The following is a 27012-nucleotide window of genomic DNA, read 5'->3' on the forward strand; positions in this document are numbered from 1 at the left end:
TGGACCCTATTCCACATTGCAGTTACTAAAATCCATTGAACAAGAAATCTGAACGGGGTTAGATTTTACTTGATTTCTCACAAATATAGCCTGAGAATGTCACCACTGATCAAATGTCTTGACCTGTTTTAGTCTAGTGTTTGCCTTGTACCCAGAGTAAATCCCTGTACTGATTGAGGCATTGCTAGATGATGTGCAGATAACTGCCATATGAAACTTGAGGGGCGAGATCAAGCAAGAGATATTTGTCGACCACTGGTCAATTTGTCCCTGGTGACCTCTACACAAGTTGTAACCTGGATAAAGGTACTAGGCAAAATTGACCAGTAGTTGACCAATGATGGTTGCTCAAACTTCAGCTAATATTAGACATTGGCAAATGCAATGCTTTCATGATCAGCATGGTCGGCTGCTGTCAACCCATGCTTGGAAGACTCTACGTGGTCCATTTGGTTTTTCAACAACTTTTGTTATGACATAAAATGCATTAAAGGGGGCCAGTCAGTGAATGTTATGTTAGCAGTGTTTCCATGATGGCTTAACATTTTTGTAATGAGTTTAAGAGCATTCCACAGCCTGTTTTATATAAGAATCAGCATGCGGCCCATAACTGGAATGGAACCAAAGAGTGGTTTCTGTTTGAAAATGAAAACTATCGAGTAGTGCCACATAACCATTGGGAGTGAACACTGGGGTACCCTTACCTCTCGTGTCTACAGCCTTAATGTACTGCCCTTATGTGAGAATAGAAACAATTAACTCTATTTCCCTTTTGGTTTACATAGACATCACCACCCCTGATGGTTTGCAAATGGTGTCAACTTTGAAAATGATGTTGCCCTTGTAATCAATACATAAGAAGTTTTCTTGCCACAGTTTATGTACATGAGATGGTTGCCACTAATGTTCATGTAGCTGTCAATCACTGGAGCAGGTACTGTTCTGATGAGGGATCCATCTGGGTTATGTAGAGATATGGAGCCCACTGCTATCAGATTATCACCCACTGCTAGGCATGATGATGCTTCACAGATGCCTGCCGTTTTACCTGGTGTAAAGTGACAGAGGTTTAAGATGTTGACTGCAGATGAAGAGCAAGAGTGAGTATACTGATCATCAATACTGTTGACACATGTACATGAAACTTTACCCTCAGGATTCAGTCTTATTGTTTTCTGGCCTTAACAGTGCCCTATCACCTGTTGAAAGTGACGTAATATCTTCCCGGATCTCAGCCTCACACCATAAATTCCATCTTTCTTTATGTAGAATTGCTCCAACTTGAGCATTGTGGTGATCCTTTGTGAAACCAATGAATGAGATGTCCCAAGTTGCACCATCAGGTTGTTCAAGTTCGTCGTTAGGCCTAATGTGTACATGTTTCAAGTACTGCAGATGCTCCTGCTGAAAGATGAATTCAAGATGCTTCACCTGAGTCATCTTACTCCCTGGCCTTTGGTTGCTCTCCTCTCAACAGCTGTTCCTGCCTTAGTAGATTCTGTAGTTGCTTTTCAACTTGGCCACTTCATCTGCAGGCAAGATGGTTTTCTCTGGCACAGTGCGCATATTATTTCATCGTGGGATGGATGCTGTCTGTGCTTGAGTTTTTGGAGGCATTTTAGACAGAAGCTGTGGGAGCAGTTTTGCATCTATGGTTCTTGGTAACGGTTGTGGCAGATTGAACATTCCAGATGACCCTGGATGATTGAACTCAAAAAGTGACATTGCAGTTACACTGGCTGCCATTTTGTTTTCCTCCCTAAAGAATAGAAATTAACAGACAGGCTTGTGGCTAGCAGTAAGGTTTTAAAGTCAAACTCCCAATGCTGGCTTGGGTGTACAAAAGTTTTGAAAGCATTCATTTGATAACTGTGATATCGAATGTGTTAAAAATTAAGGTGAAAAATGCTCTTACCGGTAATTGATTTGTTTGTGTAGAAATAATTAAATCGGCCGATATTATATTTTCTCTTTTTTTGTATTTGCGACAAATATACAAGGAGTGCCAAATTCTTTATTTTTTAAGCCTATCATCATGAAAACTTGAACTCAACCGCTTTTTCACTACAGATTCTATAGCTGTAAGCATACAGATTTCTACCCCCATCAAAAAATGTTCATTTTTTTCTCCCTCCACGAAGGGAGTTAGTCCATCGTAAGTCAAAAGTCTGATCACAGTCACAAAAGATGGACACATGAGGGATTGCATTTTTCACTGTTTCTTTGAATATGGCTTGTTAATTGTTAAGTTTATGGTTCCATGTGCCATTAAATATGTTTTGGGGGCACTGAAAATGGTAACAGTTTGGTAATTTGAAGTTGATTTTGCAAATGCCTTTTATTGTTGCAGTTTCAACTCATTAACATAGTTGTGTAGGGATATACATGTAGGTGTGCATGTAATTACATTTGAAAATAAGTAAAAATTTGAAAGCTTTAGAAATTGATTGATGCCGATGCCTGCTAGCTGTTTAAGTAGAACGTATTCATCCATTTTTCAGTTTTACTTCTGGAACCACATGGGATATCTGTTGCCATTTTACAATATAGACCAGAACTGTATCATGAATATCTTGCCTTTTGTCTTCATGTAACAAAAACCAAAATAAAGAAGAAGCACAAACTCTTTGTAACCTGGCATCAAAGGAACTTTTGCATGTACATGTAATATGACGAGAGATACTAGAACGGGATTCTGAAATTTTATAGCATGGTTTCTAACTCAAAGGAAGTGTCTAGTTTTACAGTGTTCTGAGAAAGTTCCCTCATAGGTCAAGGCAATATTTTTGTTTCAAAAAATTCAGACCTGTTGTGTGACTGGCACAGAGTAGTGCAGCAAGGGGGTGCGGAAATTCCATTGGCCTACCATCCCTCTAGATTCCCCCCCCCCCGATTCCTCCAGGGACTAAGTTGTTGCGGTACCTGGCATCCAGGGTCAGAAAAAATGGCTTGATGGGCACTTTCCTGGAATACTTCCGTGTGATTATTAAAGTGTGTTGCACCACTACTGTGAAATTGTACTCAATTTTTGTTGTAACTTTTAAATTCCACATGTAGGGGAATTTTAACAAAAGAATCCTGCTTGCAAGCAGCACACTTTGAGATGGTGACACAGTGAAACTTCAAATATACATGTATGTGTATTCTTATTGTATGTACATTAATGAGAATATTGTGTTTAGAGACCAATATCCTACATAACCTCTACCGTCCTGTAGAACAGCCAAAAAAAGAATAATGGATAAGTTTGGAACAGTGGAGGCAAAAGTGTTTGGAGAGTGCTAAATTTTAGGCTACTTTGCATCAGGAAATAGAGTGGCTAACCTAGCCTTTGAAAATAATTGGGTGGCTACTTCGCCTTAGAAAATAATTTTAAAAATGGAAGTCTCTTTTTTGTGTGTTTTTTATGCAGTTTTCTTTCCCAAACTGAAGTAAATGAATTTTTATATCAAAAGGAAAACAAATAGACCCCCTGGGTAACAAATAAAATAAGATATGAGAAGAAACGCCGTCATTGTAGCTCACCGGAATATATTAGCTGTATGTTATTACCAAACAACCCGGTTCACCACGACGACGAACGCGAAGAAAAGGATACAAATTAACAACCGGAATCACCTAGAAGGAAGCACAAGAACTCGGAGTAGTGAAGCGACCGCTATGACCATCAGCAAGGCAGGAAAGAATGAGAGATGCGTGGCAATAGGGGCTATTTAAAGAGAAATGGGGACATGCTTCACCGCTCACGTTACGTAATAAACAAAAAGGCAATGAAAGAAATTCGACTTGGGGCTACATCAAGTGCTGATCACATCCCACATTACTTTGTTTTTTGCATCTGTTTTGACAACCAATAAGGGTGCATACAAATTTGAAATTTGTTCCTGTACACTGATGTCAGTTTGTGGGCACTTTCCAAGAAAAAAAATTACAAACTTGATTGGGAGTCAAACCCACCTCCAGCCTGCAATAGGCACTGCTGAAAATTGGTACAAATTTCTTACGTTGAAACTAAATTGTCTTTCCTCAAATTTGTTCTCAAAATAAACTGTAACCATTTTCAGCAGTGAAGTGCTGACTACTTAAATGTCAAGTTTGTACGTGTCAGATCTCTTACCTCTGTACTACATGTAGCTAAAACTGGACACAGATTTTCCAATTTCATAATGCTTATCATGTTTATTTGTATTCACTCAATATATGGTAAGAGTTTATGAAAAAGTACCACACAACACTTACATGCAAATTCCTATTGTATGTTACGTGATTCATGCTATTGATAGAAAAAATATATGTAAAGACAAATTTATCTAAAAGATTAACAACATATACTAAAATTAGAAGCAACATATACATTTTATTAATATTCAGTTGTTGCCGTTGAAGAAATCAATCACAGCTAGGTTCATTTATAAATTGTAAAACTGTTTCGTATTAATTCATTTCTGTATATTGAATAAAGCTCAATAACCAAACTTGGGTTATTTCTCTATACCTACATGTACAGTAGTGATTCGTAGGTTTAACATTCGGGTTATTCTAGTTTACAAGATGTAGAATCTCTGCAAACTAGTGGTTAAAATCAATACTAAAATGATTTACCCTTTGATGCTGTTTTCTTCTCAGATCATGCAGATACGGTGGGAAAAACAGCAATCAAAGGCTAGGGAATTTTAATCCATAGTGCACTGCCAAGTTGTACCTCAGCACTTGGGGTAGCCTACCTACATGTACATTTCCCAATAGGGTCTGATCAAAAAATGTCAAGGTGTGATCACACAGTTTCCCCGAGATCAACCACCATTTACCACAAGCATTTGGTTCCCAGCTAAAAGATTGCCTCACATTGTCAACGTGTTAATAGGGATCATTTTCATATGAAATAATTGCAAAACTCAAATGGTATGGGAAACTACCTGTGCCATGCAGACAGCTGTCAGTGTGCTTGCTCTGCATTTTGGCATACTTTATGCCATTTAGATACATGTATCTTTGAAGCCTTGCTGGCTATACAGTTACCATGTGTGGCACTTACATGTACATGTAGATCTTGTCTACAATGGCAGTTGGCCTTCTGGCCACATGGGGCACTGATAGAGCCTCAGGGGTGATTCAACAAGTGATTTCCATTGGCCAGTGACTGGTGATGCCGCAGGCAGCAATGTGCAGTTTTGTCTACTGAAAGATCCTAAAACTGAATAGATAACCGCATTCATAACGTAATATTACAAATTTGACTTTTATGAGATTCCCTACATGCAATGGTACACGTATATTAAGCCCCACAAACCTGATAGCAACCCCTCAAGTGAACTTTGATCCCACGATAAGAATCTTGACATAGGAATCGTTATCAACAAAGTAAGCTATTTACATGTGCAGAATAGGTAAATATAATGAAACACTGTTTCCAAATTTATACGAAGACAAGAAATTCTGTCATAGTTTCAAATACAAATTATTAAGTATAAACAAGAATTTAGCCTATGTTGGGAAACAGAAAATCTTTTAAAAGGGCTAAATTCCGAAAGGGGAGGGCTAAATACACAATACATCTTCAATTTAAAAAGGATACGAAGTTGCCATATAATTTCAGCACTTCATTTTTTATATGGACAAGAATTTCACCAAAAGGACGTCTGGCATTCAAGTTTCATATCATTAAAAATGTTCTCAATAGGATACCCTAATTAACCCTAACCCCCTAGACTCCTGCACTAGAAAACATACTGAACCTCACAAAATCCAACAGGTTCATGTACTTGTCTATGTACTTGTACATGCAGGTTACTGTACCAAACCTGATAAACTCAAACAGAATGAGCCCGTTGGAGTTTGAGTGATATGGTATGGATGGGTCTATGCAGTATAGGATGACTTGCACTGAACAGTACCAAACCTGACAAAATCAAGCATAGTCCAACAACTGGTACAGCAAGCCAGACATTGCACACAGTGACCTGTGTGTGTCCCAACTCACACAGAATCCAACACCATCTCCCAGGGCCTTTCATCCCAAGTCTCACAAAATTCAACAAGTTCATCAGGTACGGTACCAAACCTGTTGGAGTATGGCAGGTTTGGGGTAGTTAGGGTTAAAACAAAAAGAGCCTGACTACCTGGCTTGCAGAAAAAGGAGACGATAACAAGAAATGTCATGTTCAACTGTTGAATTAAAACAATTGTGAGTTATTGAAATCCGGTGTTTACATCTTAGGGTCGTAAATAGCTGGTTTGGTAAAGCATACCCTAGATGTTACACATTCACTAGCTACATGAAACATGCAACAGACACTATCAGAAAAAGTTACCAAGTGGTGGTATTACAAGAGTGTTGTAACTAATACATATGGGAACATTACTTGTTAATCAACTTGCTGATTGATATTTCTGAACAAAAAAGCTTGTATGCTGTTTTCTGGACCCTAGAAAAAATTTCTCCTAGAAAGTATAAATTCAAATTTGTGCAAGCTTTGAAAACTTAATGATGACTGTCTTGAATCCATTCACTAGTATCCTGCAAGATGCAAGCTTGGTTTACTTGGTGATCAATTTCCTCTGACAGCCACAGCATTCTCTGATGAAAAATTTGATTTCAACCCAAGCACACTTGTTTAGAACACACTGTAGCCACCATCGCCGCCCCCCTCTAGCCAGCTGCCCTTCTGCTGACTTATGACGAGATTGTGTCCAGAAGCTACAGCCATCTGAGCTGCATTGGGGGCGACGCCCGGGGGAGGGGGCTGTGGATGAAGACAGACAGACAGATGTAAGTTAACAACAGAAAACTTCAATATAAAGAATTCTACTTTTCAGGTAAACGTGATCTGAATTTCACTGGAAAATGCCTGTTGACAACACAGTGTCACTTCAAACATGAACATTATTATGATACTATTCTGAATAAAAAAGTGCTGCAAGCTGTTGATACTTAAGGGTGTAAGCTGGCGTACTATACACGTGTATGTACAATGCTAGCCTTTAGCCAAGCCCCGGATGCTTACGTTCAACGCTAAAAAACAAGACAAGTGCAAGAGGCAAAGCCATGAAGGCCTTTACTTTCTTGTGGATGGAGGGGGCATATGTCTGACTCTATTTCTCGACCAATTTGGTATAGAAATTCTCATACATAATAAGTTACATGCTGTGGATATTGATCAATGAAAATGTAGAATTACTTGCATTTTGTTTAGACTATTTGGAGTCACACATGCTCACAGGGAAAATGGGCTCCCTTTGTTCACAAAGAGCACCGGGGAACACTGACATTTTTGAGCTATCATTGGATAAAAATTATGTCAAGATTTCAGTGTGCACACTGAGTGATGATTGAAAATGTAAAGTGTGTGATGCTGCAGCATTTGATTTTTTTTTAAACCACCCCCACACACTACATGAACAGTGACAGCATCCTACACAACCATACAAGGGTCATGTTCCTAATGCCTTAAAAAGGAGCAAATTGTATTTCCTTATGATGAGCTCCATGAGACACTAAGGTGTCTGTGGCCTTGCTATTCCAACTGTCTACTTTCATGTTACCAGCATTCAGTATGCATGTCACACATCCCTTGACTAATTTAGTATCAAGCTGGCTAATGTTTTAACATCATCAAGAAGTCTCCTTTACATCAAGTTTTCTGATGCAGGGATGAGATTCTCAGAAAATGAAAAAAGCTGAAATTTGCGAGCGCGCAGCCCTTTACGGCACGCGGGCCCCAGGAAAATTGTCAACTTTAGATGCTCTGTGGTGCAATGTAATGCTAAGCCACTCTGGGACATATTTTACAATAGAAATATTTGTGAAAGTCCATACTCTGACAAACCTAGCCTAACCTGTTTATTATTTGTTTACTTGATATGTGTTATACATGTAAAGACCCACCGCATAGTTTTGTTCATCACTTATGGTTTGTCTTATGCTTCAAAATACATGTCGATTATGTTCAGGTACACATGTACCTGATAGACGATAATTTGTTTTCTGTGTCTCGAGTTCGCTGTTGTATTTCAACGATTCTGCAAGTGCTGTTAAGGTATTTTTGGCCTGGAAAGAGTAATTAATTTCTTACGTTACATCGCACAACTAACTGCCTTACCAGGTTTTGCCAATTTCCGAATAAATTCAGACAAGAACACTCCTCCTATTTTGGACTCAACTCACTCCCATCGCCAGGAATTTTAATCCCTTTGTTATGTGCTTCACCTTTCCTCCTTGAATGATGTCTTTACCGGCAGACATGATGATGGAAATGTAATGATAAGAAACGTCTATTCAACAACAGAAACGACGGTACAGTTTTCTTTGATTACACACAAAAGTATCCAGGGTACCAGACGCAGTGGCTTCGTGTGGCAGTCTATACACTAGTGCAAGTGGTTACATGAAAAGTGCACAGTCATTGGCCTATATAAGGATACGTCATGAAAATAAGCCTATCAGAACGATTGTGACAACCGACAGTTACCTGGAATCGAATACATTTCCTACAGAGATGGTTATGGGCGGCACTGGATTTTGTCAGCGAAAAGAGCCAATGGGACGTGTTTCTTCATCTTATTTCCCAATTGTAGCCTGGTAACAGTTCAGATCTGTGCGTACATTGACAGCGTGTGCCTAAACTACACATGAACGTACGGCATGCATGGCATGACATGTATGCTGTGCCCTTTGTGGTCAATGATTTTGATGCACTTAGGACGAAATAAAAAATGACATGACACTGAAATGCAATTTTATTTTATTTCACAACAAATTGAGGCTCAATATTATCATATCTGATACCTGGAATTCAAAAATTATCTTGATGAAATGGGTCGGAAAAGTTCCAAATATAGGAATTTCTAAGTCAACTATCGGCGTATCTGAAAGTCCAAAAGGGTGGAACTTATTTGCAAAAGTGGATTTTTAAAGTCCCAAAAGCGGAAATCCACCAAAAAGTGGAAGAATCTCATCCCTGCTGATGAAGACCTATAATACAATCACTGCTGACTAGCCAAATTACGAGGGTCAATAGGAGGTCCTTGCCTAATTAATTGCCGGAGTATCATAAATGCTTATTTACTATACAAGCAACCATTCCTAACAGTAGCAGAGCATCACAACCCTGTTCCCGGGGTGGCTGGGGTCTCCAAGACATTGAACTTAGGTCATATTTTGTGTTCTATTCAATGTAGTCTGGTAAATGGGGTGGTACCAAGCTACATGTATTTCGGGTTCCAAACCTCACTTAGGGTTTTTTGTTAACGTGGATTAAAACATGTAGATATCATTTATCACAAATTTTAAATCATGCAATATATAAAAGTGGCATTAATTTGCAATTAACTTTTATTTCGTTGCCGTTACTTTTATTCTCAGGGTCCAAAAATGAAAAGTTAACCTTACTTCCTAAATGTATGCAAGATGGTTGACACATGCATACAGTTTATTGAGACATTAGCTCCATTCAATGTTCTCATGTAAAACACAATGCATAGATTTCAGTCTTGACCACCAAAAAAAACATTTTAAAACGTGTTAAATTTGGGACTTTTGAGGTAGTGTGGGTTACATCTCAACTTTAAACAGAGTACCCAAGTGTGAATGTCATTTTGACCAGTAATGTAAACAAATGGTCCCTTCATGGGCTGTTTTGTTAATGACTTTAACACACTTCATTGTGCAAAGGATGTAGTCACTTCTGTACTCTGTAGAGCCCTACACCCATTTAAGTGACATAAACTTACAGCTGTGCTCAAAAGTATTCATACCCTTTGGAAAATAACAGACTTTTCTAAATTCTTCACTTGTAAAAGCTATTATGTTGGTACTTCCACTGTGGGTTTTCTCCATTTGTTGCAATACACAAACCCACATGTGTGTTGGCTAAACTTCATTTGCATAATAATAAATATGGCCCAAGTTCCCTTTTTGTTCCTGGTCAAAATTATTTTTAACCCAGGTTTACATAGCAGGGGTGAGATTGACCAAGGATAAAATAGCTGAAAAAAGGCATGAAGAAGCAGAACTGTGAAAATCTCCTATACTTTTGCACAGCCAGTGAGGAAAAAAGCTAAAATCCAAAACAAAAAAGCTGAAATTAGCTAAAAAGCTGAGAAATCTAACCCCGGGTATGTACCCGGTAGTCCAAAGTCTCTTCTTAATAGTCAACAGTGTAGACTTTATTCTTGATGACTGCCTGAAGATGGTTCTATAAGGGTCTGCAAGCTTTCTGCATGTTTCCTGTGGAATGTTGGCCCACTCTTCCTTGGCGAAAGCTTCCAGCTGGGTCAGGTTGGATGGTCTCTTGGCTATAACTCTGGTCTTCAGCTCCTTCCACAAAGTCTCTACTGGATTTAGGTCAGGACTTTGACTTGGCCTTTCCAGTACACTGGAACGTCGCTATACTGAACAGTGCTATACCGAACATTCAGCGTACCAAACATCGTCCATGACTCCCAATATTTTGTGCACAAAACCTACCAAACATTATGCAGTTGCATATCAACCGAGATTTACCACAGCATGCATCAGAGATCACTCCTGAGCGGTAGCTTCACGACTTTTAGAATAAACTACATGTAAATATCAATTTTATAACTCAAGATTTAATAAAAACCAAAAATAATTAACAGATACATTTCTAGAAACCTCAAATGTGAATGCAACGACAAAACATCCCGAAAACAGCGAATCATAGTATCACAAGAGAGTGCACTTCAGTTAGACAAGGGAGGGCGCTGTTCAACATGACAACGAAACATTCGACAGTTAATTTCGCTATACCGAATCACCACTGTACCGAACATTTCGCGTGGACCCCGTCATGTTCGTTATAGTGGCGTTCCACCGTACATGGACACCACTGTCCTTGAACCACTAATTTACTACCTTGGCGGTATGCTTGGGGTCATTGTCCAACTGGTACCCCCAATCAGGTCCAAGCTGGAGTTTCTCTGCATACGCTTTGACATTGTCATCCAGGATCTTGGTATAATCCTCCTTTTCCATTATATCTTAATGAGGTTCCTGGTGCCACTAGCGGAGAAGCATCCCCACAGCATTATGTTGCCACCAGCATGCTTTACTGTGTTCTTTAGCTTGTATGCTTCTCCTTGCTTCCTCCAGACATAGGTAATATCCATGTGGCCAAACAACTCTGTCTTTTTTGGCTTTGGTTGTGATCTGTGGGTTGTTGTTGACCTCCTGGCAGATTTCTCTGGCAAGTCTGGGAGATACTTTACACTTCCTGTCATGCCCATCAAGGTTTTTTTTTACTGTGTTCAAGGTTCTCCCCAGGATTTTTCAAAACTGTAGGGGATTTCCATTGTGGTTTACCAACATTTTTTGAAGCCATGACATGGGGTTCAGACCCCGCCCAAGGGCCCTGAAAATTTTGGGACTTTGGATGTTGTTAGCTGCATTTTAGAGCATTTCCTGGGTTTTTCAAGTACCTTTTCTCAGGAAAAAACGTAACAAATTCTATATTTTTTTTTATTTTGAATATTAGTATTTTAACAAATGACCAGTTTTCCTTTCTGGACTGCTGATTAGGCCTGTAGGCACAAAAGGAGTCATTTCAAGTTTCAGACATGCAACAACATGTAGTGGCTGTCTAATCAACGATATAAACACCTGTTTATTCAGTTTTAATTTTAATACATGCTTCAACGTTTCCGTTTTGCTGATCAGACCTGAAACCATGAGCTCCATTCAGTTGTAAGGCAAAAATATTAGCTTAAAGGAATTGGCCTGAACAAATGTCTTAAAAATATAAAACGATTTGGTCTTTATATAAAATAAACAACAAGGCTTTTCTTGTATATCGGCAAGGAAGAATACCCGCTGTAGGTGGCTGCTTTGTTTGGGTTTCCCTCAGCGCAGACTGCTGAAGTTATTGGCTTAAAAAAAGATCTTTGATTGAGTTTCTGCCATTGTGCACAAGACAAAACGCTGTGATATGGCAACGAGAAAAATCGTCCCCGTCGTAGATGCCATTAATACTCTTACACAGGGCTACGGCTGCCGGCATGGAAAAAAAAAAAGGTGTGTGGGATTGACGTTGTAAGTTCTGTGAATGGTGTAGTATAAAATTGTAACCTTTGTAAATGCAGCCCAGTAGCGTATTGAGCACACGGCACAGAGAAAACACACCTGCGCGCGAGTGCATGTACGACGCCCATGACGGAAGTTCAGATTTCATGCAACACCGGCCAGGAGGAACGTTCGGTTCTGAATGTACATGTATGGTGTGCAGTACAGTGTGGCCGCCGACGCATGGTGCACAAGGCATGTACAGAATGGAAAAATGCAGGACTAAACTGTTTTTTCATCTAGATTTTCAGGACATGCAATCTGCATTATGTAAGATAACTCTGAGCCATACTTATAATTATATTGTGCGTATCGGGGATGAAAAAATGGGTATTGACCAGTTTTTTGCGTATCGGTCAGAAATAATTGCGTATCGAGCCCGATACGTACATTTGTATGTGGGGAGAACCCTAGTGTCAAACCTCTTATGTTTTTTTATGATACTCTGAACTGTTTCAACAGGGACCTCATATTGCTTGGAAATTGCCTTGTAGCCTTTGCCTTCTTTATGGGCATTCACAATACACTGGCTACGTCTGGAGGAAGCAAGCAGAAGCATACAAGCCGAAGAACACAGTCCCCACCATCAAGCATGGTGGTGGCAATATAATGCTATGGGGTTGTTTCTCTGTTAGTGGCACCGGGAATCTTATCAAGATACATGTACAGGGCATCATGAAAAGGAAGATTATATCAAGATCCTGGATGACAATGTGAGAGTGTCTGTTTACAAACTCCAGATTGGATGTACCAGCCTGACAATGACCCCAAGCACAACGCAAAGGTAGTAAATCAGTGGTTCAAGGACAATTGTGTCCATTTACTAGAATGGCCAAGTTAAAGTCCTGACCTAAATCCTATCTACAGAGACTCTGTGGAGGGAGCTGAAGACAGGAGTGATGGCCTGGAGACCATCCAACCTGACCCAGCTTGAGGCTTTCGCCAAGGAAGAGTGGACCAATATCCCACAGGAGATGTTCAGAAAGCTTGTAGCCCCTTATAGGAACCCTCTTGAGGCAGTCATCAAGAACAAAGGCTACTCTATTAACTATTAAGAAAAGACAATGGACTAAGTAAACCTTGGGTATGAATAATTTTGACCAGGAGCAAAAAAGAAACTCGCACCGTGTCTGGTATTTTCCAAAGGGTATGAATAATTTTGACCAGGAGCAAAAAAAAAACTCGCGCCGTGTCTGGTATTTTCCAAAGGGTATGGATAATTTGAGCACAACTGTACTTACATGTACATGTATATATTTGTGTGCTTTAATTAAGCTATTGAACCAAAATACAGTAGCTATATGGCTAGATTAAATAATGCACATAACGGTACCAAGAATGTGACCATTACACTGACCACAACAAAGCTGAGAGATAAACAGCACGGCAGTGAGGAACAGCAACGGGGGGGGGGAGAGAAGAGATGATAAAATAGCAAGAATGCCTGATTATGATCCATCATGTTACTCACCGGTATCGATGGAGGGGTACTGCCTGAAAATCTTGCACCAGCTTCAAAGCCACCTTGCATGACCACTGTCGCCTGTCCAGGTGGTGCCTGTGGGACATAAGGCTGAGGTTGGGGAGGATAGTATGCAGCCCCTGCTGGGGGCGGAGCCTAAAAATTAATACAAGGCAGAATGAAATAGCCATCAACTTACTGGCAAATAAAGTATGACATAAGCCACAAAAGCTTACAGTCACATGTAAATATGACCCCCACACACACAAACAAGTGTGTATTTGCCTGCAACTGGGGACCCCCTATTGTTCCTCTTTTGTTTGTACTTAAACTTTTTTAGAAGACCACCCATATGTTTTGTACACGGTTGTCAATCGGGGACCCTCTGTCAATCGGGGACCTTATTGTCCTCTATTGTTCAGGGTCCCCAACTGAATGCAGAAACAAACCCACACACACAGTCTTGTATCCCGTCAACAAATTTTTCCACCTGGGTAAGGGTCAGTCAACAGATCAAACATACAATGAAAGAAATTAATGATAAGGGGTCAACTCACCTGAGGATTAGCTGCATATGGTGGAGGTGGTCCTTGGGGTGGATAGCCCTGTGCTTGAGGTGGGTAGCATTGGGGTGAAGCCTGGGTAGGGTATGCTGGAACTGTTGCCTGTGTAGGATAAGCAGCTTTCTTCTCCTTTCCTTTCTTCTCCTCTGAGCAAAGGAAAGAAAAATGCAATGATGAGGACTTCTTTTTGATTCACTTTACTGACATTACAGCTTCTGTAACTATTGCCCTTGTACAAAGAGGAGGCAAGAGTTTTGCATCTGGCCACTATAACCCATCGAATATAACAGTGCTTTTTCATTTAAGACAAGGGCAAGTTTATTCAGCTGGGAAAAAAAGAAAAATGGCTGCTGCAGGGCAAAAGGACATAATTAAGAGAAAGGTAAAAAAACTGCATGAATGTCATTCTGCTTGGATATTTAGAATTTCTAACATTAATTTTGAATAAAATAGCTCAATTCTAATGAGACAGTTATAAATCTTGGAGAATTAGAACTCAGAAAGAAGACACTTTTAACTATTGTTTCAGACTGATAAAAGAATGAGTCCACCATAAAAATGAAATTTGCAATACCCACATATTCATTATTCCTTCGACAAAACACCAATTTAAGTAATAAAATGAATGTCAAAGTTATTGCTACATTTAAGATTGGGGTAAAAAGTTCTAGTAAAAAAGGTGAAGTCATTCCTTGTCGGATTAATATGTGTAAGGTGACGTAGTACAATTTTCCCTATCTCATTCTCTTGGCGTATGTCATCTTGAAGGAGAAGACTGGAAGAATGGAGTACAGGTACAATGGAACATTTCAACAAAATGAGGCTATTTTGTTTCTTCTGAAAACAAATTCATTCTTCAGCCCTGATATTACACAATGGCATTGACAGCAATTGCCCTAAGCCATTGCTATGATGCCTTTCAAAAATGTCATAACCATTTTATGAATCAAGTTACATATGTAAAAAGTAAGAGTTAAACAACAGTAAGCCTAGGATAATTCAGGAAGGTGAGCGAGCAATCTTTATCTCCATCGGGAAATGTGATAATTACCGTGATAATGTGATAACTACAGATGTGATGATAAAGTAACCCATTACAAGGTCTGAATTTTGCCCAAAATAGCTCGTAGACGGTCCAAAAACCATCATGATCGCCTGTTAATGAGATATATGTATTATGTAGGTTGGACAGCTTTTGGGGAAAATATGATTGAAAAAGTGCAGTTTTAGACAAAATAAATGGGCACGTTCAGAATCCCATAGCATTTCAAAGCAATTTGGAACTGTGCCTCACAATTCTGGGAGCAGGAAGGATAGGCCTACACATGATCATGATATACATGTACTTCTTGAACGGAAAGGCACTACATGTACTCTGTAGGCCTTATTGCACTCCACCTTTTCTATGGCATTTTGAAAGTTGCCCAGCAATCGTACCAGATAAAATATCCGTTTGCGCTTGCTTAAGCAAATCTTCCCCTAAAGACCCTATAACAATAGCTAACCTATACGGAACTATATCTGTCGGCTAAGCCGAGGCAGGGTAAATAATGTCATATTATGTAGGCCCTATGGCAAAGAAGTAATGCACTTTTTATCTAAATGTAAGCTTCCTGAACTAGAAATGTACAAATTATTGTGGAAAACAATTTAAACCTGTTCATACGCTATATCATCATGATTACTTCGTAAACAGTAAGGCACTACTCCGTAGGCCTTACTGCAATCGTACCAGATAAAACATCCGTTTGCACTTGCTTAAGCAATCTTCCCCCAAAGACCATATAATAATAGCTAACCTATATGGAACTACTGTTCTCGAGTGAATTTTGTGGCATTTAACCTACATGTATATTATTGGCAACAAATGAGGTTTTTTTCTACTATTCTCACCTCTCATCCCTTGACGATCCACACACATCTGCATTACTTTATACTTCGCTGACCACAGATTTCCCTGAAGTCTCTACACATAATCTTAACCCTAACCCTCCTCAATCCTTCACCTGTTGGAGGACTGAGGAGTGTTAGGGTTAATGAGAGCAGTCAGAATTATTGAGTCTGGTATCCAAAGCAACATAAACATTCGTTACACGAATATGCTGGATCTGTTTTTGTCATGTAACGTACAGCCACAAGAGAATGCATACGTGTTCCAATTGTCGCGGGATGAGAGGTAAGGATGGTGGGAAAAACTCATTTTTTGCCAATAATATACGTTAAACACAACAAAATACACTCAAGAATGATAGTTCCATATAGGTTAGCTATTATTATAGGGTCTTTAGGGAAAGATTTGCTTAAGCAAGTGCAAATGGATGTTTTATCTGGTACGATTGCTGGGCAGCATTCAAAATGTCATAGACTTAGTGTACAGAACCATCAAAAAGGTGGAGTGCAGTAAGGCCTACGGAGTAGTGCCTTACTGTTCACGAAGTAATCATGATAATACAGCGTATGATACAGCGAAGGAGCTGTGGGGGTGATTAAGTTGCAGATGAGGCCGTGTCCGAACAGGCTCGCAAAGATACGGCTAGGTCTATTGTCAACCCGTCTCCACGTATTTGTAATGGAGCAAAGACCAAGACCTAGTTCCAGACATGCATAACTGACAGAACGTGGGCTGAGGTTGGAGGCCATTTCACCCATACACAAATGCATACTACATGTACCGCACAAACATAGGTCGTTTTAACGAATCGCGACAGAAAGTGTGGCATTTTGCAGAATTTCCTCCAAAATACGTTGTTCGCGGGCGTATTTAGTAATTTCAACACAGCATTTATGGAATTCAGGATACAAGGCACTTGTGAATGACATTTTGAGCTGTCTTCGTCAGGTAAAAATGTGAGAAAAAGTGTTGAAAAAATGTTCGCATAGTTTAAGGACATTCATACCCTGGATGTTAGTCGCAATGTAATGTCATGAATGTAGACGTTGTCCAACCTGGGCTACCCCCCCTCTATGAATTACAAAGACATAAATATGACTAGTGATTTAAGCAAATATGCACACATGCAGTAATTTATTGGCCTTGTATTGATTTAATACTATGAAATAGCTTTCTTACACCTGTGAACCATTTCACCACAAAAATTCGATTCCAAAACCCCACAGGCCTGCTACTACTCAGTACTAGTACTACTCGCGTAACGACACCACGTAGGCCTAAACCATGGAGGTAGAATCACCATGGCCGAAACCTTGTTGGCTAGTAGAAGTCACACGGATGAGACGGAGAAATGACTTGAGTTTTCGAAGTATGATGTAGCCTACATGTCGACGTCATACCTGTTTGCATACAATTACAACCCTATCTTATGCTTACCCTTTTTGCTCTTTGAAAACGGCATTGTAACGTGGAAATTCCTGAAGCTATTATATGCACAACCACAGTGTTTTGAAAATCACTCTTTCTCGTCGTTATGAGATATAGTCCCTAGGCCCTAGCGCGCGTCGCGTTAAGGGTTGACCACTCTGTTTTTCCTTCCTACCCTTGCTTGTACAGTACATATACGTAATGGTCCTCACTCAATGTACACAAATGAATATGACGTAATTCAAGCTGGTTTCTCCCTGACCGGTTACAAATCATTAGTAAGTCGGGTACCAGGCAAGATGTAGTTTCTAAAAATAGTCACATATATGCTTGGTCACCTGCTTTTGACTCAGTGTCCACGAAAATTTAGGGTGCCCGTTAGTTGCCCAGTTTATTAGCGTAAAAAGTACCCCCAGAGTTTCTTTTGAAACAAAAACAAAAAAAAAGAGAGAGAGTGTGGCCCCCAAAATGGTGGGATTGTGTAAGTCTTTGCCACAATCAACTCGGTGGTTCTTTGGGCTTCCATCTGAGGGCGGCGACGGATGGATGAAACATACGGTTGAAAAATACTGTACATGTAGTTCCGAGTGGTCGCGAAAGTAGAGGGCCGGGTGTCACTTGAAAATGGCCGCTTACAGACGTCGGCGATATCACTTTTCCGGGGATTATTTTGTTTTGTGGGAATAATTAAAAACGTTATTGCTTAAGTTGAAAGGAAATGGAGAGATAAAGGACAAAAAATAATGTTTGTTTCAGAAACCTCAGGGATGTTAGCACATGCATCATAGTGTCGATGATTGTTAACGCCCTCTGTCTCTCTTCAAATTGACGGTATGTTTGTTGATGACCGCCGAGTATTTGCTGCCCGAGATTTCACTTTTCCTTGAGCCCCGAACAATGGTGATTTTACACTGTTCTCAGATTGGCTTGAATTGGTGGGCTGCACCCATATACTTTTTGTTAAAGATGTTTTCATAAAAACGAACAGTAACTCAGTGTGTGACAGATTTTTTGTACAGTTTGCTATTTTTATACTCCATTATTCTCAGGTTACTTCACTGTACTTTTCTTGAACGTTTGTGATTATGGGAATGATAAAGGAGATGGGGGAATGGGTGAAGTGCCTTACAATCACTACGCCCGGTAATTATTTTTTTCCAAACCGTAGATAATTTGGTTGTGTGTAGCCTGTAGGAAAAGTTAACCGTGACCTTTTCAATGATTAATTTCTATTCTGTGTTACGACTCTACCCGATTCCATGCATAGTAACGGTATGTCATCCAAAAATTTATCATTTGGCCTAATTTTGAAAAAAAAAATATTGCCAGTAAAGTGGTATGGGGCCCTTCTGACCGGCCTAATAATGTGAGTTATGTGAGCGTTTGCATACAGGCTTATGAATTCTTGAAAAAAGGCCTCAGGCTGTATTTTGTTCACATTTGGACGAAATTATGAATTGTTCTTCTCATATTTGGACGAAATTATGACGTTTGAAGAGTAACAAACCATGATCAATAGTATAAACACACTCAACAAGACTTTGGAGGGGAAAGGCAACTTTTCCACTTCCCCCGGCGTCGCTGGTGATAAGCCCCATGCCCATTCCACCCGGTGATATATTGGCCTGACAATAATCCCTTTAATTATGATGGGGCGATCATTTCTCAAACGCATAGGGCCTAATGGCGTCCTTGTTAATCTCCCTGATAAAGAATTCAAGAGGAATTTATACCAAGCACCAATAACTTGATCTTGCCTTTTCTCATAAAAGCTCAGGAGAAATTTAGTCCGGTTGTTAAGCAAAATTCACGGGATGGTTTCATTCTACGGAGGCATATAAAAGCCACATACAAAATCTTTTTCGATTTACTATTTCACCACGGCAAGAAAGGAACTCGAATTTTGCGTGTTTGTTTTATGTGTGCCCTATACGCTTCCGTTGCAATCCAACTTCGTCGAGGTAGTGTTTTCATTTGGTGTCACGAGCTAATCTTTTGCCGGGCGTGTGGCACACTGCAGGTTGCACTTCACCAAGAATACGCGCCCGTAAAAAAAGTGCAAAATCGGACACAAATAGCGCCGCCTGTTGACTCTCGTGAAGAAGTTGGCCTCCGTTTTTTCACTGGAAATTCAAGATTATGGCTAGAAGATCACTTTTTGTTTCAATTTCATGGGGAATAGCCACGAAAAAAATTTTATTCGCCTTTGAACGCAGATACCCCCCAAATAGCAGTAAAACTAAGCGCTCATTTCTGAATGTAACCGCCCGCCTCTATCCAAAATAGGTCCGCAATTTGGGGCTTTTTGTGAAAGAAATACCCCGAACTGGAAACTATCAGTCCCAAATTCGGGATTTATAGAAATATTTTGATGATGCCTCCTGACTATGGCCTATCTTATTGTAGAAATCCCGCGGGATCACAAAATATTAATGAGCTCGCGCGCAGAAATACAACCATTTGGTGGAATGCACCCTGTGCGAAATTTAAATTAGACGTACATTTCTGGCCTATTGGTGCACCCTTCTGAACGCACTGTAATAGGTGAACACAAGAGGGCGCGAAGCATGTAACGACGCGCGGCGCGGCCTCCATATCCACGGAAGATCCTGACTTGAGTCAAGTCTAGCTTCATTATGGAACTTCTGTGGGAAGGTTGAAGTCCTATATTAGTGCAATTATGCTATGCTGCAATTAAGGGGCCTTGAAACCAGAACGAGAAACAAAAAATTTCAGGTAGATCATAAATACCCAATTTTCCTATATTTGTTTATGAAACAATGCCCAAGTGCATCATTTCATTAATAACTGAAACTTGAACATGCCGAGGCCATGTTACTGTTAGTTACATCGCTGTCTTTGCCGTCGTATTTTCACTCGATCAAGGTGTTTCCAATGCAAATACGTGAGACGACTTAAACGTTATTTCCTGTCAAAAAGTCTAAAAAGAAGTACTGAGAGCATATTAAATTGAATAAAAACGAATACTATGAGAACGGCTTGCAAAAACCAAGTAGTAAATGGACAAGATTGACGCTGGGAATAATCACACTAACAAAAACGTGGATTTCTGTTTTTAATATGTACAAAAATGTATCTTTATTTGAAACAACAAATCTGAGTAAACTGAAGAGCGCTTAGTTAAATCCAAAACACAGAGGAAACTGGTCACAACTTGCAATATGGCTATGTTGAGATGGAGACGAGATAAATCTTGAACACTATAGCAACAAGGTTAGCACAGCCATACAGATACTCTCATATTATGTTCTTCCGTTGAACATTACTTTTTGGGGCGAATTTTTGGAAGTTATTGTACTAACCACTAATCACTAATCAATTCAATTGGATTCCCATCCACTAAATAACCCTCTGCAGTTGCAAACGGCAGTTCACTGGTAAGCTAGCATCTGGGGACGTGTATTTCACATCTGCATCACTATATGTACATGTATCTGTAGAATTCTCAGAATCATTTGTCCTGTCGATATTCCGAATATTCAAAGCCACCCTGAAGGTCACAAAGTATTATCAAAATCAACTCAATCTTTCATAACCTTCAATATACCCAAGCTGGATTTCAACTCAGTCAAAATAAACATCTGTCTAACCCCAACCTAAACAGAGAACAATTCCTGGTGTCACAAAGCTCTATCCCCATCAGTGATCCCAACATAAGTTCGCTCCATCCATTAGGTGGGTTCTGGTGTCAGTGAACCAATAACGGATTACTGATTGAGATATGAATCCATGTGAAACCAACAGACCCCATATGGCATGTGCTACAGTGGTAGAGCCACTAAATCTACAGTTCACAGAAGGCTGAGGCTAGCTGTATACATGTATAAGGAGAGAAAATAGCACCAGCTTCAGATTTTGGAGACAAAATGGGGCTGTTTATTCTGTATAGAGTATAGCGTTTGGCTATTGTATACCACCTGTCTGGGTGCACTGGTGCATACACCTGTCAGTTTGTTTCCAACAATGATGACACTTGTCACAACTCTCTACACACGGCTCTGACTGGCTGCATTCCAGCGTGTTATTACTCTCTATATACTTGCAGGTGTAAAAAATATTACGTTTGAATTGTTCTCATATCGTTGGTCATGTCTGAACTAGCCGAGGATGGCATTACACACGACTCTATGGGAAGTGGTTTTAGCCACAGCTGTAGACTGGTGCATAATGTCGAGCAGTGGACAAATGATTCAGACACGACCACAATATGCAAATGGTCACCTCTCTGCCATCTTGAAATAACCAAGTGGTGCAGGAAAACCTTTTGTGGGTTAGTCACCCCCAGGGTATGTGCAACATCACATTCAAATTGGAGGATTCAGGACTAAGATGAGTATTACTTTCTACATTCAGTTTCCTTTGATTCAAAGTTGGAAGAAATTACAAATGGTCAACATTTACTCTAAAATATTTAGTTGGACTCTGTACAACACTTTGAAATTCCCACTAGCCGAGGATGGCATTACACACGACTCTATGGGAAGTGGTTTTAGCCACAGCTGTAGACTGGTGCATAATGTCGAGCAGTGGACAAATGATTCAGACACGACCACAATATGCAAATGGTCACCTCTCTGCCATCTTGAAATAACCAAGTGGTGCAGGAATACTCCACTGTCTCCTCAAGCGTCCTTCGTGCACTCACCAAGAGTACTGCTCATTTGTGGATTACCAGTAAAATGCTCAATGCACCTTCCCTAAGCACAGTTGTTTACCAGCTGAGAAATCACAGGACTTGCTCACTGCTGTCAACTTGTTCTCAACATGTAGGAAGTAAAAGACAAATGTTTCTTGGGGAGAAAAAAATACAGATAATGGCTATGGGAGGTCCCACAAGGTCAATGAAATACACATGACATTGTAAAGTAGTTTAAAGGCTACATTGAGGATTGTGGAAATATCAACTTACTTGTAATTATTTCATTATTAGGGCCAAAATGTTAATCTGTGCCTTTTTCTCCGTGTACAGTATGCTGGCTTAATAGATATACATGTATAGTTCTGGAGGTGTCTAATACTCCCTGACTACATACCAGAACCACAGAGGTAGCAAAACAACCTCCATGTCAGAACCATCCTAAAGGCTACAACTACCAAAATCTAAGACTATGACGTAATCTGAATCAAACTCTCTCGATTTAATGCAACATAAGCCACTTAAAAAGTAAATTAAACGTGGCCTGGGTTGTAGAATCTACTATCCATCAGAACGAGGCAAAACCTTTTGTGGGTTAGTCACCCCCAGGGTATGTGCAACATCACATTCAAATTGGAGGATTCAGGACTAAGATGAGTATTACTTTCTACATTCAGTTTCCTTTGATTCAAAGTTGGAAAAAATTACAAATGGTCAACATTTACTCTAAAATATTTAGTTGGACTCTGTACAACACTTTGAAATTCCCAGTATTTTATAAATACTTTTTTTCCCAAGAAGAGGAACAACCATTCTTTGCTGACATGGAAATGCCAGAATGTTTAATAATGCCAGAGGTACACCACACATTAAAAAAAAAAATTGTTTTGACCAAAACTTTAAAGAGAGTTTGGAGTTCTTTATCATTACAACCAAAAGGAAATGGATGGAAGGTTTCAAAGGACGCATCTGAAAAATATTGTAAAATTCGGTACAAGAAATTTAAAATACCTCCACATCACTCTCCAGAAAACCTAATTCTCACATACACTGGGACAACATGGGTAATGTAACATTGATTTGTTGCTGTATACGCATTGGGATAATAAGCTATTATTTGTCACTACTTCACAAACGGATTACAAACACGTATAATTTATCGTGTGACAACATCACAGCTGGACAAAACAGTTTCACTGATAAATGTGGACAGCATTCACGACATAAATTACAATATTCTGTCAAAATACATAAGTTTTTGCCAATGTTAATTCTACAGTTTTAACTTACAATGGAAACATGTCACAAATCTGGAGCAAAAGGACAGGCTGTGAGACCGATTACGAAGACTCGTTTCATCAGGTCAAGTCATCTAGATTTTTTATCACATCATAGTTCATGGGGTTTGTGGTGAAATAACCTGTCCACATGCTGGTACCACAGTGCGTAATACAATAAACAATATTGTGAACTGTTGACGCTCCTTGGAACATGACCAAGAAGGCTGACAGGAGTCTGATATGCTTTTGACATTCCACATTTATTGGACTCATTTCAAAATGGACTTACCAGAACTCTATTTGTGTCTTCTTATTTCTAAGGGCCACAAGGAAGTAAGATGTTACACTGCTTTGCGGAATTTCATATTTTAATGTGGAAAATAGTAAAATACCAGCGTCTGCCTTACTCTTTGAAGGTCAACATGTACAACACACAGCCAGCATCATAAAATACAATGAAATGTCAAGTTTCCAGGAGAAAGCAATATTTTTCATTCACAAAGCAGGGGTGCCAGTCAAAGTCCTACACAGTGACAATAGCACAACTGGTTTCCTGCCTATTTACAGGCATACACAATGCAGCATATGGGAAGCTGGTGCACTAGGCACACACTAAAGTTGCAACCAAAGAACACTGGTTCACATACCATTGTTGTTCACACTGTAAAACACTACCGTTGATCATACTTCAAAATATCATCTTTAATATATTGTACAAGTTAATAACACACTTATACCTGCCAACTACTTTTCTCCGATTTTCTGACCTTTCATAATTTTTTGATCTCTTCATAATAAAAAAATTAGTTGTTTAATTATCTCTTTATAGTCTACATTCTTTGTAATTGTTTAAAATTTCAGTGACAAAAATATATTGAAGAAAGAAGGGGGTTTCAACTTTACAGTGAGCATGAAAAAACACCTTTTTATTTTTCTTACAGTATGTATATTTCCCGATCTACAGGTATGTAATTGTAGAAGACTGCATCAGTAACCCAAAAGCGAATCACCCATTTTGAATAAAAAAGAACTTCTAAGTGATTCTGTACAAAAACTTGATTTTATTTATACACATTCCAGGGCCACCACACCCTTTCCACAATCATCCAGTGAAGAAGTACTTGGTGACCTGCCACCTGGATAATCTACAAGTACTCTCTATTTTAAAGATCTAACATCTCCCTTTTCTGCCTTATAAAAAAACTAAATCGCGGAAACCGATTTTCAAATTTTAATTTTTACAGTGTTAGAATCCTTTAAACTCCAAATTTAAAGACATCTGAATTCTCCATTTCCAATACTCCTGAACTAAAAATCTAGTCCTTTTCCTGTAAACCAAAGAGAAGTAAGAAATAATGTTAAGCTATACTCTGTTTATAGTACTTTTACTTGTAAATAAAACAATTTAATAACTGCTGACAATGAACTCTTTCAGATCAAATGATCAACTGAAAAAATGAAAAAAGCAACACCAATAACCACTCTGTTAGTCCCAAAGTCTGCTAAGAGGAACAAAATGCTCTGATTGGCAGAGATTCAAACACGAATGACCAATCTAAAGGCCACGCCAGCTGGCTAAAGGTGGAAGTAACACATTTGTTGGGAGTGGCTAAACAGCGGTGTCTACAGCCATAGCCATTAACTTTTAGACATAGCCAAAGTCCTTTTTAAGAGGTGTTTGTCTTTCGTTTGTTTCTTTTTTTTTTTACCACGCTGAATATCCCCTGATCTTCTGAATGACACTGATCACACTTCCTTCAAAACAACAAAAAATTCTGACAACTTGTATGTATCTCTTCTAAAAGGTCAAAATTAGTATCTTTATCCACCATGCCCTAGAAAATATCCAAAATTTCACATTCATGTTTTCTGCTACAAAATGGCGGACAGTATAATTCAAAGTATAAACATGTATAAAATATCCTGTATTATTTTTTGTAGGATTGAAAAAAAGTGATCTTTCAACACTGCTCTTTCAGCAAAGATTGTCCATAAAAATTGCAGGGCTGAAAAAGTTAAAAACCCAAAAAATCTTTCTCTGAAGAACAAAAACGACAGAAAAACTGTTGTACTGTTGATGCAAATGAGAGACATGAGTACACTAAAATCAACTGAAAATATCTTTTGACCTATTATAAAATGCTTTCGTCAATCCAATAATCACATTGAAGAATCCAAAAACCAACGTAAAACATTGTTCATCTTTAGCTTTGGTGTTCAAAATGCATCACATATTCCTGTCCCATTCACTACCCAAAACCTTACATGTTTCAAATGTCATCCTTCCTTCTGCCCCACAGGGAAACTTGAAAGTGCACAAAAAACAAAGAATATTACAACCAAGAAAACCCTATAGATACAAACTGCTTACGAAACAAACTTAGGCTGGTACTTGCAGAAGCAATCACAGACACACAAGCGTACACTAACGATGTCTTTTTTTTTGAGGGGGAGGGTGTTGTCGCAACTCCAACCTCCAAATCTCAATAGGCAGAGCCCTCCAAATGGTGTTGGAGCGGGGGGCAGGCTGGGACCATGTCTGGCACATACATGTCCTGGTGTTCCTGCATGTGGATGGGTGGTTCCTCCTTGATTTTGACAGGCTGGCTGGCTGGCACACTGCGGTCCGAGGCGGGTGGAGGCAGGGTGGGGCCAGGTGTGGTGAGGGCCGGAGCAGCACGCAGGCCCTCCGGGAACGCCATCATAAAGAGCGCCTCGGGGTCACAGACAAACTTGTAGACATAGCGCTCGCCAGCCACCTTCTGCATGATGCCCTTCTCGTAATAGTAGCGCAAGGAACGGGAGAGTTTGTCGTAGTTCATGGCAGGTCGGTTCTTTTGGATGCCCCATCGTCGGGCCACCTGATTCACAAGCAAGGACGAAAGGAAAAACGTTATGCTGTTCATAATAAATTTGAAAAACTGAAGTCTAAATATACAAATTGAAGGTGTGGAGCAATGGCAAATGAAAGAACCAACTTATCTATGGAACACTTATCGTAACATTTCATTATAAGAAAACAAAAACACCTTGCACTGCAAACTGGCACTTCCACACTAATGGGGTACAACTGGCTGCAAATTTGGGATTTGGAAGGGGGCCACTGGAGGGTACAGCAAAGCAAGTATTTTTGTAAGATATTTTGTTCAATTTTTTTTGCTGTACATGTACATTTCAAAGCGTTAAAATAATCATGTGTACAAAAATTGTAGAGGACTTTCTCTGGACTTGAGAATACACAGGGGTCACCAGATATAATTATGTAACTTGGTCAGAATTTTTGCTACAAATTGACAGGACACTAATTATCATGTGCATTAACTTACCAAAATTTCCTCTCGTTTGTATTCATACCCCATTTATAATTGTTAAAAGCCAAAACAAGCACAATTTTCTTGGTCTATTAACATACATAATGTGGACAGAAATTTCGAGACAAATTTCTGTCCACATCAATACTGTCCATATGGAACATTCTGGACATAATATCCTGCAGCATCTTAAAGTTGACGGTGAACTGTCTTGGTTTTTAAAGGGAAAGTGACGTGGGGATCAGAATTTAAAAAGCACAATATTTATGTGGAAAGACAAACATATTTGGATACTAAACCTCAACTTTGCTGTAGTTTGTTCTCAAAGCCAAAGTCCATTTAAA

General features: G+C 39.4%; 2 protein-coding genes across 3 annotated transcripts in view; both read right to left on the reverse strand.

Moving 5' to 3' along the window:
* Positions 1–4151: 4151 nt before the first annotated feature.
* On the reverse strand, positions 4152–17631 carry LOC147798439 (uncharacterized). The gene is made up of 4 exons (XM_087139878.1): positions 17430–17631; positions 14096–14247; positions 13548–13694; positions 4152–6743 (listed from the first exon to the last, which is right to left on the reverse strand). Exons 1-4 carry the CDS (start codon positions 17452–17454, stop codon positions 6615–6617), a joined length of 453 nt encoding a protein of 150 aa, XP_086996004.1. The 5' UTR covers positions 17455–17631; the 3' UTR covers positions 4152–6614.
* Positions 17632–20487: 2856 nt separating this feature from the next.
* LOC110986610 (ETS translocation variant 1-like) overlaps positions 20488–27012 on the reverse strand; it is an 89999-nt gene continuing 83474 nt past the window's right edge. For both annotated transcript variants that reach the window (XM_022248611.2, XM_022248612.2), the window contains one exon: positions 20488–26218. In XM_022248611.2, the coding sequence (XP_022104303.2) occupies positions 25841–26218 (378 nt within the window). In that variant the 3' untranslated portion in view covers positions 20488–25840. The remainder of the gene's footprint in view (positions 26219–27012) is intronic.

This window comes from Acanthaster planci, linkage group LG08, assembly GCF_054643075.1.
Source record: "Acanthaster planci isolate LZ-2023a linkage group LG08, COTS_SCS, whole genome shotgun sequence".
Taxonomy (NCBI): Eukaryota; Metazoa; Echinodermata; class Asteroidea; order Valvatida; family Acanthasteridae; genus Acanthaster; species Acanthaster planci.

Excerpts from the sequence above, each read along its gene's own strand:
- LOC147798439 (XM_087139878.1), bottom strand. The coding sequence starts at position 17,454 with ATGCCGTTTTCAAAGAGCAAAAAGG. Across the intron at positions 14,248-17,429 it reads GTTTTCAAAGAGCAAAAAGG|AGGAGAAGAAAGGAAAGGAG; the intron begins GTAAGCATAAGA and ends TCCTTTGCTCAG. Across the intron at positions 13,695-14,095 it reads CATATGCAGCTAATCCTCAG|GCTCCGCCCCCAGCAGGGGC; the intron begins GTGAGTTGACCC and ends ATTAATTTTTAG.